At 33.1% G+C, this 16390-nt stretch overlaps 2 protein-coding genes across 2 annotated transcripts; one reads left to right on the top strand and one right to left on the bottom strand.

The window, feature by feature from the left end:
- Positions 1-1060: 1060 nt before the first annotated feature.
- LOC105108425 (uncharacterized) lies at positions 1061-5919 on the bottom strand. The gene is made up of 8 exons (XM_011002735.1): positions 5488-5919; positions 5361-5435; positions 3949-3993; positions 3701-3773; positions 2166-2263; positions 1901-1971; positions 1559-1696; positions 1061-1301 (listed from the first exon to the last, which is right to left on the bottom strand). Exons 1-7 carry the CDS (start codon positions 5816-5818, stop codon positions 1571-1573), a joined length of 819 nt encoding a protein of 272 aa, XP_011001037.1. The 5' UTR covers positions 5819-5919; the 3' UTR covers positions 1061-1301; positions 1559-1570.
- Positions 5920-11640: 5721 nt separating this feature from the next.
- Positions 11641-13214, top strand: LOC105108436 (leucine-rich repeat receptor-like protein kinase PEPR1). Its single transcript, XM_011002746.1, has one exon. The coding sequence runs from the start codon at positions 11843-11845 to the stop codon at positions 12998-13000; it is 1158 nt and encodes a 385-aa protein (XP_011001048.1). The 5' UTR covers positions 11641-11842; the 3' UTR covers positions 13001-13214.
- Positions 13215-16390: the final 3176 nt, after the last annotated feature.

Raw genomic sequence — 16390 nt, forward strand, 5'->3', positions numbered from 1 at the left:
ATAGTTTTCCTAGTTTATTTTTCCTACTCAATATTATTATAATTTATTATTCTTACAATAGGAGGATCTCTGACCCCAACAAGAAAATTTGTTTTGGAGGTACACATAATTTCCAGCAATTACCGGATCTTCCACATCATAGTTCATTGAGGTTTCGTCAAAGTAAATTATGAAGAGAGAAACTGTAATCATGCCAGTGTCACAAATGAAGTCTGAATTAACCACGCACATTTATAGAAAGTCTTGGACAATTGCAGGCAAACACCATGGATAAATACCTTATGGTGAAAAATTGTCATTCTATGAGAATGCATCTTTTTGGAGATGCTTCAGTGCCAAGCAACCTTAGAGGTAAACAATGGACAGAATATATTCCAGGCTGGATGTCATCAAATCTTAAGCCCCCCATAAACATAATTAGCACTAATAATAATTAATTAACGCTGAAGATTAATGAGTACTGTTGACACATTTCTTTCATCAAATCCAAGACCCGCCGTGAATTGAAACTATGATTTTGGTTTTCAATTGAAGGATGTTGAAAATTGAGCTGTAGAACAAAAGGTAGATTAAAAGCTTACCAATTATTTTAATGTCAGTACTGTGCGTAAATCCCACAAAGTTCGTGTCAAGCTGGTTTTTTAACACAAGTTCTCTTCAGATAATTAAATACTAGCACTGTTCTATTCACATGTTCAAACACCAAATGCAAAATCCATTTATCGGACTATTAAAAAGGTGATGTTTAGTGCAATTTTTACAACTTGATTTAAGTTATTTTTTAACTTTTAATTCAAAGAAAAGTAAAAAATAAAATATCTGGTTAGAAATAAGTTTTAACACCAATCAAAATTAATTTTATCATAAAATTGAGTCAAATATCTGTTTTAATAAAAAAATTAAATTCTCAACCACATTCTTTCCTTAAAAATGTTGTTTTGAGTCATTTTTAGTATACATATTTCAAATTTAAAATCATTTTAATTCTTTTTTAAATAAGTTATAGATGAAAAATATTTTTTAGATGATGACTCAACATCGTTATAATTCAAAATTCACGTCAAAGGAACTCTATGTCAACTACTATTATATATGAAAGGCTATTTGATTACCAGTAGCACTGATATTTAATCACAATCATACATAGAACAGTGTATTCGAAGTATAATATCATCTTTATAGCATCTCTCCGCACTCAGAGTCCAAATTAATAGCAGGGCACAGGGCCAGGTGAATGGTGATCGACTTCTTGCAATGTTTTATTCCACTCAGTACCTCCCTGGGGCTGAAATCATTGTTTCCTACGAGAAATCAGGCAGTTTGCATGAACCTAGCAATGAATAAATAAAAAGTAGCAAGTTATTGCATACATTTAACTTGAAAAGGTAGCCATCAATTGTATATCAAATAAGAAAAAACGAATCGCAGACAAATTAAAATGTTAACATGTTGGTGGCGCAATGCCTGGATATATATTTCTTTGCGCGGTATATAGATAATCTTTGACAATTATAATCAAGTTTGAAGTTAGCGCTTCAGATCCAATAAATTAACTTACAATGAAAAGTTGTCATTTGATGAGAATGCATCGCGTTGGCGATCCTTCCGCACCAAGTATCCTTAGGGGCAAGCAGTGGATAGAATAAACTCCAGGTTGGATGTCATCGAGTTTTAGGCCTTCCACAATGATGATTTCCTGAAACGAGCTTGAATATTCAGGGCTGAATGTTGGTGGCCGATGCACTGTTTTCCTTAAATGGAAGAGTCACCGTTTATTGAAACTTATTCTGGGTTCTAATTATTGAACTTAGGAGTGAAATTAGGACGTCAATTAGCCAGAAAGAAAGGTGCTTTGACATGTTCGTCATCATCTAATCTCTAGACATTATATCAGTCTCACCGTGCTTTCCAGAAGGACAAGATGGCCTGGAACCACATCACTCCAGGCAGCAACAGCCAAGTAATCGATCCCTGCATTGGTCAAGAATACGCATGCGTATAAGTTCGACAATATATATATATAGAATGGCCTGGAACCACATCACTCCAGGCAGCGACAGCCAAGTAATCGATCCCTGCGTTGGTGGTCGAGAATACGTATGCTTATAAGTTCGACAATATATATATATAGAAACAAGTGTTAAATTAAGGAGGGTAACAGCTACCAATAAGCTTAATGTCAGTGTTCTCCACCAACCACTTTGCTCCGTCCGTGGTGAATCCCACAAAGCTTGTATCAAACTGATTTTTGAACATTAGTCGCCTGAGATTTTTATTTAAAATATTTTCAGTAAAGAAAATACCTAAGATCGAAATCAGCAGTCAGCATATCTGTTCCGGTGGTCTGGGCCCCCAACATACGAGATATTTGAACAGCCTATGGGGTCTCACAACGTTGTCCATGGAAAACACACGACTCTAGTTCAAAGTTTTACCGCTTACCCTACACGCATTATATATTTTTTAAATTACTTTTAATTTGAAAATATATTAAATATGTTTTTTTATTATTAATATTAACAGAATTAAAAAAATATTAATTTAATATTTTTTAAAGATAAATATATTTTTAAAACACATATAAACACTAATAAAAACACAATATCAAACGTGTACTAAAAATTAGAATACCTGTCAAAGACAATTACTATAATTTTTGTGGGTGAGCTTTGTTTTTGTAAAAAAATGATTTTATTTCTTCAAAAGACATAATTTATTTTATTTTTTTGATGTATTAATATTAAAAATAAATTTTAAATATATATATATATATATATATATTGTTTCTCTATATTTTAAATAAAAAATAATTTTAAAATAACCCACTTCAATTCATTCAATTCAATAGCAACAAACACTGCACAGTAACCCGACTTTTAAGGCATTGACACCTAGATTGACGCCCTCACAATTAATAAGTTTTTTATTTTTTTATTACGGTATTGGATATTTGGATTCAAACACAGTATGACCCGATGAATATAAAGCATGCATCCAGACCCGTTGTGCGCGCGCGTGGGTGCACACAAACGTAGAATTACCTGTCAGTATTTTCTGTTCTGAAAAGAACACGACGAACTCCTTTAGGAATACGCAATGACTTCATAACCTCAGCTGTGTGAAGTAGACAGTACCATTGAGATTATGCTGGAAAGTAAAAAGGAGGAAATAGTCCCAAACAAAAACTATATTGGAACCATAAAAGAGCCGAAGGAGAGTACATTAATAAAAAACATAAACAGGAGCTGTGTTTGTAACTATAAAATTCATAACCAACTGAAATACATACCTGTTATGTTCGTTCCCCTTGGAACATCAATTAATAGCCCAGGTCCTATATATTAAAACAATAGTAAATGTCCAGAAAAACAAAAATAAAAAATAGTTTAACAGCGAAAAAAAAAAATCTCTCTCAGCACTGGCTGTCAAGGACTAAATTGCCCCTGGTTGGGTCTCATATAATCCGTTCAGTATTTTTAAATAAAAAATACTATTAAAAACAATCCAACAAACAATGCACAGTAACCCGACTTTCAAGGCATTAACACCTAGATTGACGCCCTCACAATTAATAAGTTTTTTATTTTTTTTTATTACGGTATTGGATATTTGGATTCAAACACAGTATGACCCGATGAATATAAAGCATGCATCCAGACCCGTTGTGCGCGCGCGTGGGTGCACACAAACGTAGAATTACCTGTCAGTATTTTCTGTTCTGAAAAGAACACGACGAACTCCTTTAGGAATACGCAATGACTTCATAACCTCAGCTGTGTGAAGTAGACAGTACCATTGAGATTATGCTGGAAAGTAAAAAGGAGGAAATAGTCCCAAACAAAAACTATATTGGAACCATAAAAGAGCCGAAGGAGAGTACATTAATAAAAAACATAAACAGGAGCTGTGTTTGTAACTATAAAATTCATAACCAACTGAAATACATACCTGTTATGTTCGTTCCCCTTGGAACATCAATTAATAGCCCAGGTCCTATATATTAAAACAACAGTAAATGTCCAGAAAAACAAAAATAAAATATAGTTTAACAGCGAAAAAAAAAAATATTCTCTCTCAGCACTGGTTGTCTAGGACTAAATTGCCCCTGGTGGGGTCTCATATAATCCGTTCAGGTCCAAAAATTCCACTTAAAAGAAACTACTTTCTCATATATAAATTAAATAAAAAGCAAAAGCAAATAAAAAACCAGAAGCAAATAACTAAACGCCTCAATTTTAGTATTTGTTTGTAGAAGAAAATGAAGAATATAATCATTCCTAATGAAATACTGGAGCTAGTAACAAGATTTTTAAAGTGAATAATTAATTAATCAATTGATATTGATAATTTTATTTATTTTTGTTAACATGAGTGGTTGATAATTTATATTTAATATTTGATAGGTCTAGTAATTTATGATTGATATTTATAAAAGATTCTTTTTAGTAAAGATGATAATTTTGTAATATTTAAATAAATATTTTTTATAAAAAAATACAATAATATTTTAGAAAAATGCTTTAAAAATATATATGTATTAGAGAATGAACTTTTACTATAAAAATTATATATTATATTTATAATTTATGAGTATAATTTTATATTGATATTTTAAATTGTATTATAAACTATATTCCATTTATTTATTTTTAGCTTAAAAAAAGATATAATAAACCATGAAAAGCTTTAATATATTTAATAATATTATTAGTAAAGTGTAAACTTATTTAATTAAATATATTTATTGAGAAATAAATTTTTTAATATTTTATATAAAAATTTATACAATTAATAATATTAAATTCAAGTATTATATTTAAATTCTTAATATAGTAAATCCGGGCATATCCGAGCTGCAATAATAAAAATTATCGGGCACAACACTTTTAAAAAACATGCATCAGATCCAGTTTATTCGCCTGACAGCGTATAGACCAAGCTCCTAGGCTTGGCAGTACTTGTAACTTGTAAGTCCCAAAAGCTTGGTCTGGCAAGCACTGGACTCTTGGGTTTAGTAGACTCTAGACTGTGTTGGCCTGGTGTATTGGCAATCCAGGCCATTTATCAAATTGCGTTGGGCCTGGTGTATTGCCAGTCCAGGCCATCTATCAAACCTAATTGTACATGAATCTAACCATTGCCAAGACCCAACACGTCTAGAATTTTCACATTGCCAAACCCGGTCTTAACTAAGTCTTACTTTAACCATACCTAAGCGGGTCTATATTGGGGGCATCTTTATGTTGATGCAGGCCAGCCCCATGCAGCCAATAATTAAAGAAAATTATATTTGTATGTTTTTCTTGATTTGAAATTTTTAATAAAATATATAAAGATAAAAATTTTGTTTCGTCAATTACCATTAAGCACCTCAAGGTCAAGAGTGTCCACATCAAACCCAGCATCGAAGTAATGATCATGGTAATGTCCAGGTGCTGGCGGAGGACCCATTCTTCATGCCATAGTTTTTAAATCCGGCTTGGTGACTGGCCCGGTCTAAAGTGATCAACTTCATCTCCGATATGTTGGCGGAGGACCCATTCTTCATGCTTTCACGGAGCCACAAGAACTTGCCTAGCCCGTTTTCTTTGGCGAAAGAAGGCAGGTCGCTTCTGTACTTGTGAGTAATGTCAAATATCCTCCCATCACCATACACTTCACGTCTGATTGGGATAAGTTTACTGTCTTGTGAAGCTGAGACCGAGCTGTCCGTGGTGCCAGGGATGGTGGGGTAAGCGGCGCTGGAGGCTGTGACGGTGGAGAGTGGAGAGAGGAGTAGCAACAAGAGGAGAGATCTCATGGATTTGGTTCTGGCCATAGTTACTCAAAATGTGACTTGAAGTTACCTGTATCCGAGGAAAGATTAAAATGATAAAACTTGTGGTTGTGGTTGCTTGGTCGGTACAAGGTTGATATTACAAAGGGGAGAGAAGCTGCCGCACTATAAGTGATTTATAAATTTTTTATATTATAGGATATTTTTATGACGTAGTTTTTCTATTTGTACAGACTTGCTCGGTACAAATGAAATGGTTCTTTTGCATTCTCACAATTTTATTTTATTTTTTTGAAAAGATTCTATTGTGAAAAATACATTTTAAGTGTGCTCAATTTATTGACAGTGTGAGAATCATCATGTGATCCTCAAACTATTTCAATTGGAAGGTTTGGGTTGTATATATTATCAAAACCTCTAACTTGAAACCCTTAATTTAGTCATTAATTATTTTTAATTTTTTTCTAACAAGAATGAAATTTCATTAATGAAGGATATAATGTCCAAATTACTAGCAGAAAGTCTAAAAAACAAGGACAATTTGCGATGGACAGGGCATGAACACGTAGTCCTTTAAAACCAATTAAGGGCACTATAACAAGTAGTTCATCAAGCCAATCGTGTCGAACTAGAGTCAGAGACACAATGGAGAAGACAAGCAATTCATCTGACTAGGAAGAACAGTAGAAGTAGACTCCATCGGTATATTTTATCACCGTTTTCCTCCTCCGTCCACCAAAACACTCTCTGCATAATCACGTTGGGAGTGGAGGAATCATCCTTACCATACACGTCACGGCCCGGCTTACCAAAAACAAAGAAACATGGTGGCTCTGTGTTCCATTTCGCTACCATAAACGCACGGTTCCAAGAGGATTTCAACCTACAAAAACACCATCCAAAAGGTGAAATCCATCATTTCTCTTGCTCAAATACTGACACCAGTAATTCTAGCGCCGCCCTCCTCTTAGAAGCTTAACATCCCTCTAGATTTGCCAATAAAAACAGCAAAAGAACTCTAGTCAGTAGCCACCACTCTCCATAATAACAACCACATAGCCTTAAAATTCACATACAAACACGATAAATTCACTTCTCTACTATAAAAATAGCATACAGTCAGTTTCTCTGAACACTAGATCCATTGATAAGCAAGGAGAAGAGTTACCGAAAGCAAATAAAATAAAAGCCATCATCAATCCAAAGTGGCAATTTAAAATATTGAAGAGTACTGTGGGAAAACCTTCACGAAGAAAGGAGCCTGGAGGGATTCAACCCTAGACTATGAAAGACCGAAGGCCTTAGAGAATGGTCCAAATTACTAGCAGAAAGTCTAAAAACAAGGCCAATTTGCGATGGACAGGGCATGAACTCGTAGTCCTTTAAAACCAATAAAGGGCACTAGAACAAGTAGTTCATCAAGCCAATCGTGTCAAACTAGAGTCAGCAACACAATGGAGAAGACAGGCAATTCATCTGACTAGGAAGAACAGTAGAAGTAGACTCCATCGGTATATTTTATCACCGTTTTCCTCCTCCGTCCACCAAAACACTCTCTGCATAATCACGTTGGGAGTGGAGGAATCATCCTTACCATACACGTCACGGCCCGGCTTACCAAAAACAAAGAAACATGGTGGCTCTGTGTTCCATTTCGCTACCATAAACGCACGGTTCCAAGAGGATTTCAACCTACAAAAACACCATCCAAAAGGTGAAATCCATCATTTCTCTCGCGCTCAAATACTGACACCAGTAATTCTAGCGCCGCCCTCCTCTTAGAAGCTTAACATCCCTCTAGATTTGCCAATAAAAACAGCAAAAGAACTCTAGTCAGTAGCCACCACTCTCCATAATAACAACCACATAGCCTTAAAATTCACATACAAACACGATAAATTCACTTCTCTACTATAAAAATAGCATACAGTCAGTTTCTCTGAACACTAGATCCATTGATAAGCAAGGAGAAGAGTTACCGAAAGCAAATAAAATAAAAGCCATCATCAATCCAAAGTGGCAATTTAAAATATTGAAGAGTACTGTGGGAAAACCTTCACGAAGAAAGGAGCCTGGAGGGATTCAACCCTAGACTATGAAAGACCGAAGGCCTTAGAGAATGATTTTCGACCATTCCCTCAAGGATAAATTGAAAATGTAAAGAGACTTTTTAAGGAGAAAGTTGATGCAATTAAAAGTTTATAAGGAATAGATTAGACACAATTTCTAAAATATAAAGATAAAAAATCATTTTCTCTAATTTTTTTCTGAGGATTTTGCGACCATGCCATAGGTTAAATGGCATGCAACTTTTTATTTGAAAAAAAATAAAACAAACAGGACCCAAGTTCGTTTCTATTTCCGATTATATCTACCCGCGATTGCTGAATAAAAATATGAAAATTGAAGAAAATGCTATGCTGAATAGGGCAAATGAAACTAATGGAAACAGGTTTCTGATCACAACAAGGTTTTTTCGAGGGGGAAATATCAGTGGGACTATCAGACATGACAACTATTTTCTAGTCGTTTAATATTTGCTGTGCAGCCGATTAAACAACCTTACAGTCTACCTTAAGAACACTTAGTTAGGCATCTTTAGAACAATAAGTATACCTTGACATGATCTGGCTAGGATATCCATGTCTATTTAATTTAGTTTAGTAGTATTGAGCCACACATATCAAACAATATTCATGCGAAAATGAGAACACTGTCTTCTAATAGTTTGTTCTGTTGTTCTGTGAACTTGTTCCTCTCTTGGCCTCAGGTAGCGCCCAAGTCTTTCTCGTATGCTTTAATGGCAAGAGAGCATCCATGGAATTCTTAAAATCACACCGAATATACTGATAATTTTGAAGAAAGCAGCCTTCTTATTATATTAATCGTACGAGATTTAAAACTATAAATTATGATTTCTCGATACACAATAGCTTCCCTTAAAAAATGGACTTAATCTCCATAACTCTAATTTATTTGAAAAATATGAATTTATATTATAAAGTTCAAGGCTCAAAATAACATTATCATAGGGATGAAAGGTATGTCATTTGCATTCATCATAGTTGAATATGCTGCTATGAATTGTCATCATTACAAATTTCATGCAATATCGTGGACCATAAGAAATGTGTTTTTTTTTTTAGTGTGGATAAAAATGTGTCACAAAAAAAATAAAAGGATGTTATGATAGAATTTTACTGCTAACTTGTCATAATTAAAACTGCCCTTGCGTGGGTGATCCGCTTATTTGATATTCATTATAATACTTATTTTCATGAAATTGTTCAAATCAAAAGTAAAAATTTACCTCATCTTTATGTTGGTATGGTCCTTTAGTTGTTGAAAACCTTCTTGAATTCAATCAAATGGTTTTATAGTATGGTGTTAATGTTTTCAATATTCCTTTATACAGTACTGTCATAGAAAAAGGCGATTTGTGTACATGAATGTGAAGGTTTTGCGTGCTGTTAATAATTTATCTATTCGTAGGTGTCCACCACTTCGTAGCTTTAAATTTTGATTAATTGGTAATATAATTAAAAAAAAATCATTTATTATTGACGTATGATTGAAGCATGTATTGTTTCATGTTTGTCTTCCTTTTCTTTTTCATATCTAGTCATAATCTTTGTTTTCCCTCCCTCGTATTCTTTTTTTAATTAAGTTTCATATCGAGACAACAAATCTCCATTAATTTTTTATTTTTTTCTTTTTCTCAAAGTTTTTTTTTTTTTCTAAACATCAGAGCTGGCACAGGAATCCTCGACTTCATCAAATTTTCAATTTCCTCCTTCCTGTCCTCTTTCTCTTTTCCTTGAAGTTTTGTACTTTTTATTTTATTTTATAGACATTAATTCCTGTGCAAAAATCCTAAAATACTTCATAAATGTTTCAGTTTTTTGTTTTTTTTATACACAAATAGAATAGATATTTATAACTTTTTTATTTTTTTTGCTTTTCACAAAGTTTCTCTTATTTTTTTCCTAAACATCAAAACTTCATCAAATTTTCAATTTTTTTTCTTCCTGCCCTTTTTTCCCTTTTCATCCAATCGTTCTGTAATTTTTTTTATTTTATAACTATGAAAAACCTTTTAGATATGTGTCCATGTAATGTATTATATATTCCCGATCCGTATTTAATTTAAATAAATATTGTAAAGTCTTATTACATGAATTTATAATTTTATGAGTAGAAAAATTATGTGAGAAACAATCAGGGTAATGTAAATGACACGTGATTTAATTAATTATTACACTATCATAAACTTTTAAATAGTTTAGGGGCTTTGTTAAGGATTATCTAGCATGAAAGTAACTTTACCTCTCTCTTTTTTGAAGTCTTATTGACCAAAAAAATAATTCAATACACTTCTTAAGTTGATATTTTAATTTATTTAAATAAAAAAATAAAAGATATATTATATAAAAAAAATTGATCTATAACTATAATATATCACATTAACGGATGAGGGAGAGGTAGGTTATCTTATTAAGAGTGTTTATTGTCAACTTGTCATAGTCTTTTAGGGCGTCAAGTTCAGATGTGAACTCACGTCACCAGGAATAAATCCATAATGGTAATAAAGTCTAAAAAAAAATAAATATGACAAATTGAACAAAGCTATTATATTTGGTATCAGAGCCGATCTCATTGGTTGTTCAGTTATGCCAACGAGATCGTCAAGTTTTTTAAAATGGATGGATTGTAATATCTCATATCAGCAAGTGAAAGAGTGATAGGTGGTCTTATTAAGAATGTTGATTGTCAACTTGTCATATGTATTTTGAGGCGTCAAATTCAGATGTAAACTTGTGTAATTACGAATAAAACCGTGAAAACAATAAAACCTAAAATGAATAATATATAGTAAGTTGAGTCAGATTGTTATAAAAGCTTTCGGTTTAGAATTTTATTTTTTCTCTCACTCCTCAAATTTTATTTATTTGTATATACATATGGCAAAAGGCATTTGTCTAATTTTATAATCTTCATATGTGGCACCATGTGATTATTGAATAAATGGGTCTCTTGCACATGCAACCATATTCATGTGTTAAAATCAGGATTTTATCGTTTTACTATTATACAGGGCGCTGTGCCAAATGGTGACCTGCCCTTATTTTAAAATGATGCTTTCAATATTACGGAGACTTGCATACATAATTGAGAACGCTTAATTCATATTTAGAGAGACCTTTGTACATAACTTCAAATATTGCATTGTATTGAGTGGATCCTTTGCAATATATGCATATAAGATATTTTATATTCTCGATGCATATTTATTTATTTATTTATTTTAATTATACTCCACTTTCAAAAAAAAATACTACAAATCATATCACATATGATTTGAAAAAAGAAATTTCATTCAGTTTTTCTTGTTAAAAAAAGTTGTGTAATTTCTTCTTTTTTTTCCTTTACATAATTGATGAACGTGGAGTTCACATGCTAACATGTCCTTAGAAAACTAATCGCAATGCTTGCCCGTTTATCAAAATATCAAACACTAATAAAACTTAATAAAGATAGAAGATAGAGAAATAGATCGGTAAGGTGGAGATGGATTTCAATATATAATTGCTATCGTTTTACACTAATTGCTGACCCAAAGTCCTGTTTTTTTTCCTCGAGAATCTGACGTCAAGCTCTTTGAATGACAAAAACTATGACATGAAACTATGTTTATATGTTTCAAAGTTGTGGATGTTATCATGGTAGCATTAGAAAATGTTAATTGTGTCACTGCAAAACTCGACAATTCCAAATAATTTGTTATGCTCCAAGCCCCAGCAATGCAATTTCTTTATACTCAAAGCCCCAAGCTAACCAACCAATATCACAAATGAGGCACTTGGACATCCTAACAACAGCAAATTCACCCCCACATTATAAATATCTCGATACAAACATGTACCTGTCTGAACGTGCACTAACTCCAACTTTTGAAGTGCTCTCCAGCCATACATAAAACTCATCGAAACTCAAATTCCACACGCACAACCCCCCCAACTTCCCCTCCTTGTCCTCTCAAGTCCCAAAAATCTCTTACCTGCGAAAATGCTGCCTGGTATCCTTCGGCTCCTGCTTGCCTTCTTTATTCTTTTCAGCACCACAAATCTCATAGCTTTGTCTCTCACCTTACCACAGGACATCTCAGCTCTCAAAGCCTTCAAAGCCTCTGTCAAGCCAAGTTCAATCCAGCCCTGGTCTTGCCTGGCTTCATGGGATTTCATCGCCGACCCCTGTGCTTCCCCTCGCCGGACCCGCTTCACCTGTGGCATCACCTGTTCCCCTGACTCAACTCGAGTCACACAACTCACTCTTGATTCAGCTGGCTACTCAGGGCGACTCACCCCACTCATTTCCCAACTCACCAGCCTCATTATCCTCGATCTCGCAGATAACAGCTTCTTTGGCCCTATCCCCTCCTCCATCTCCTCTCTTATCAACCTCCAAACCCTGACCCTCCGTTCCAACTCGTTCTCTGGCTCGGTCCCTGACTCAATCACAAACCTTAAATCCCTCGAATCTTTAGACCTTTCACATAATTCTTTATCTGGTTATCTGCCAAAAACCATGAATTCAATGTCAAGCTTAAGGAGACTCGACCTGAGTTACAATAAACTAACCGGGTCCTTACCAAAACTACCATATAACTTGCTAGAACTGGCTTTGAAGGCCAATTATTTGTCTGGATCATTATCAAAATCATCCTTCGACAGCTTATCTCAGTTAGAAGTAGTCGAACTCAGTGAAAACTCGCTCACTGGCACACTGGGATCTTGGTTCTTTCTCTTACCTGGGCTTCAACAAGTTGATTTAGCTAATAACAGCTTGACACGTCTCGAGATCCCAAAGCCTGCTAACAGTGAACTCGTGGCTGTTGACCTCGGGTTCAATAAAATCGAGGGAAACGCACCCTTGCATTTCGCTGATTATCCACTGCTGTCGTCATTGTCACTAAGATACAACAGCTTACGTGGCACGATCCCATTGGAGTATAGTCGAAAGAAGAGTCTGAGAAGGCTGTTTCTTGATGGGAATTTCCTGATTGGAAAGCCACCACCGGCTTTTTTCGCCGCAGACACGTCGGTTTCCGGTAGCATAGGGGATAATTGTCTCCAAGCATGTCCAGGTTCGTCTCAGCTGTGCATGCCTTTGCAGAAGCCAAGTTCTATATGCAAGCAAGCTTACGGTGGAAAACCAAGTTCTTAAGGCGTCAGGTTGTTATTTAATATATATATATATATATATATATATAGCGAGAGTAATACTAATCTGTACTGAAAGTTTTTAGAACAGTCAATTAGATATAAAGGTGGTGATCATATAATTAGTTATCGATTTTGATTTGTAATAGTTGGGATTTTTCAAGTTAGATTTTCGTAGGTTAATGTCAGATTAATAGATAAAAAATGAAAATGTCAAATTAAGTAAAGGCATTTATTACCTAAGCCAATAACTAGACAATGAAATTAGTTAATGATTCTAAAATGTTCCCCTCAATTTCGAGCCAAAGAGTTATAATGTCACATGTGCTTGTCTAAGCAATCTGGCCAAGACGGTGGGGGAACGAAAGGGGTTTTACATGCAATGCCGACATTGATCACTGTGTTCGTGCTAATTACGTTATGGCATGAATGTAGTTTTTGAAGGATATCACTTTTGGAAATGAGACTCGCTCGGTTCTAGATTGTCTTCAATTGTTTGACCACCTCGGGAATACCCCTTTTCTACCTTCATACTTTGACAGAGAGGCCATCGGCCTCGAAATTTAATGGCGCACAGGTCTCTCTCTTTAAAAAGATATTGGGGTCAAGTCTCTCTTGCAAAAAGAAAATGAACGTGGGTTTTCAAGTAAACATGGATTATCCAGAGGAACGCAAAGCACAAATATTCTAATGGACATTAGAGAAAATGTGAACACGTTTCAGCCGTGTAAAAGGGCATATATTTGGTGGCTGCAGCTTTAAAAGCAGTTCCACCACCGCCACCTCCATTTTGTTGGATCTATCATCATTACTAGTTTGCAACTGACAAATATCGGGATAGTTCGGCATATAGCATCAACTACTTTATACTTAACTCGCTTTTTGAAATAATTTTTCTTAAAAATATATTGTTATAGTAAAAATAATAAATAATAAATTTATAAATATATAATGTCAAATAAATTGAGAATTATATATATTAATAAAAGAAAAAAAACATAAATAATAACTAAAGTTTGGGTGTTGTAGACAGAGAAAGGTCGTCGAATACAGTTGTTCTGTTTTGGAACGGTTTGCCTGAAGCCGTGTGCATCTGTCGGTGGAGCAAGCTGTGCAAACACATATACCTTGGATGTGTCTTTTTCATTATAATAAATGGTCCTTATCAATTAATTGTGCGCTGATGATATCCGTGTTTAACCATTGCAGCCTGTTATGATTTTTATAAATTGATTTATAATTCATAATTTTAAAAAGTTATAAATATATTTGATTAAAAATAAATCTTCATTTACATAAAAAAATATTATAAAATCGACTCAGACTTTTGATTTAATAAAATGTTAATATTTTTAACTTGTCAAAGGTTTACTACAAAATTGATCAAGATCTTGATTTAATAAAAAAATAATTTTTTTTATTTTTTAACTTTTAAATTTAAATTTATCCTTGTTACAAGTTATTTATATAAAAAAAAAAATTGTGAGTTTTACCAAACAAAATCTCAAGTTCTTGCGCAAAATCTAAGCATGAGATTTCTACAGCAGCAGCTGGTATTGAATAAGAAAGTTGCTAAGCATCTACTAATTGAGTTTAAAACTTTAGTAATCTCCTTTTCCGCCCACCCTTTTCCCAAAACAACATTTACCTCTATGATTAATTAAAAGTTGGTGTGTTAAAACAAAAGGAGAGAGGTGGTTCCAATGACAACAAAGATGGTGGATTTACCCTCAGCAACATTGTTTGAAAAAGTCCAGGCACACCACCGGACCTTTTGAGATGTATTTTGAAGGAAATATGTTTTAAAAAAAGCAATTTAAATGTGAATAATCTGTTTAAGATCTAATTATTAAAAAAAAACTTTTTATAACTACAGCTACATCGTAAAGGGAGGTGGGGAGCGATTTCCGGGAAGCGTAGAGAGGGGAAAAGAAATTGCAGTGCATTATTACACGATGAGTGAGTGGTTCAGGAGGTTGGGGGCAGTTCATTGTCAACTTTACCAGCCAGTTGTGAATCACAACAAAAATGCAGGGACCCAACTGTAGGGTCTCCGTTGCTTTTGCAGGTGATAACTTCAGATCTGCTTAAACACTGCTCGGAGGGCTGTTGTTGAAAATGAAAAAAGGCAAAGTATAGGAGCAACCAGGAGAAAAGGAGGAAGAATGATAGGTCACATTCCTGTAGGGGTCGCTGCTCATGACTGAAGACTCTGGCTGCTACGCTTATCATTGTTAATTCTCTTGGATTATTAACAGAAAATCTAAAAGGATTGGTTTTCTTAATCCAGCAATCCACAATAAAATATTTATTTTACTATTAAAAAACAAGTAACACAGACTTTATTTATCATTCTCAAATTTAAAAGTAACATTTAAGCACCTTCACTTATATTTTGCATATTAAAATAACCATTATACTCATGTATTAAAAATATTTTAGAGCCAGCATATAAGGGTGTTTTGTATTTTTCATATTTTAATCACAATAAAATAACTTAAAAGTAGATTTTTCTTAAACTTACATCTAGAAAAATTTTCATATTTCTATCCGAGCTTTGTGTGTGTGTGTGTGTGTGATGTTGAGTTGGTGAAAGATTTTCTTTTATCTTTTCAAAAATATAAATATTATTAAGAAAGTTATACTTGGTCTTTTTTATTTGGGTTGCTATTTATTTGTTTGAATTTACTTTTTTAGCTGGATTTTTTTTGCAATTTCATTTTTCTTTAAATTTTTTTCTAGTTTTTATTTTTTAATTTTTTTTTACTTTGATGAATTTTCTTAATTAATATTATTTTTTAATTTTATTATTTAATTTTAAATTTGTTAAAAACATAGCTTATTAACTATGTTTGGATTTAAGATTTCACAAGTTGTTTGTTAGGGAAATTAATTCGGGTCTAAAAGATTCATACGGGTTTGTCTTTTTTTAATCTTATTTTTTTTAATTTTATCTTTTAACGTTTATTTAATTATAAATTGAGCTCCATTGATTTTTTTATTTATTTTTTATATGATCTTTTATTTGCTATCCTTTTCAAATTTATCTTTTATATTTAATTAATTAAATATAAATATGAGATGTTTATTTAATGATATTTAAAAAACATTACTGGATAGACATAGTTTTATTAGCACCGATAATTATTTAATTAAATAAAAAATAAAAAAAATTATTAAACACAATTGGATATATACTTTGTGTTATTATATCAAATATCTTGATTCATGTCTATTTCTTGCTTTTTATATTTTAATCTTTATTTATTATTAATGGTTTTTGCTATATGTTTATTGACGCAAATAACTCATGAGTTTATTTATTTTTAATTGAGATTTTTTATGATAAAAACAAATTGAAAGGATTTGTATTTAAAAAAAAAATTATGTGAAA

This window comes from Populus euphratica, unplaced genomic scaffold (genome assembly GCF_000495115.2).
Source record: "Populus euphratica unplaced genomic scaffold, PopEup_1.0 scaffold3.1, whole genome shotgun sequence".
NCBI lineage: Eukaryota > Viridiplantae > Streptophyta > Magnoliopsida > Malpighiales > Salicaceae > Populus > Populus euphratica.

Excerpts from the sequence above, each read along its gene's own strand:
- LOC105108425 (XM_011002735.1), bottom strand. The coding sequence starts at position 5,818 with ATGGCCAGAACCAAATCCATGAGATCTCTCCTCTTGTTGCTACTCCTC. Across the intron at positions 3,994-5,360 it reads TGACCTTGAGGTGCTTAATG|GACCTGGGCTATTAATTGAT; the intron begins GTAATTGACGAA and ends TTTAATATATAG. Across the intron at positions 1,697-1,900 it reads TTGTCCTTCTGGAAAGCACG|GAAATCATCATTGTGGAAGG; the intron begins GTGAGACTGATA and ends AGCTCGTTTCAG.
- LOC105108436 (XM_011002746.1), top strand. The coding sequence starts at position 11,843 with ATGCTGCCTGGTATCCTTCGGCTCCTGCTTGCCTTCTTTATTCTTTTC.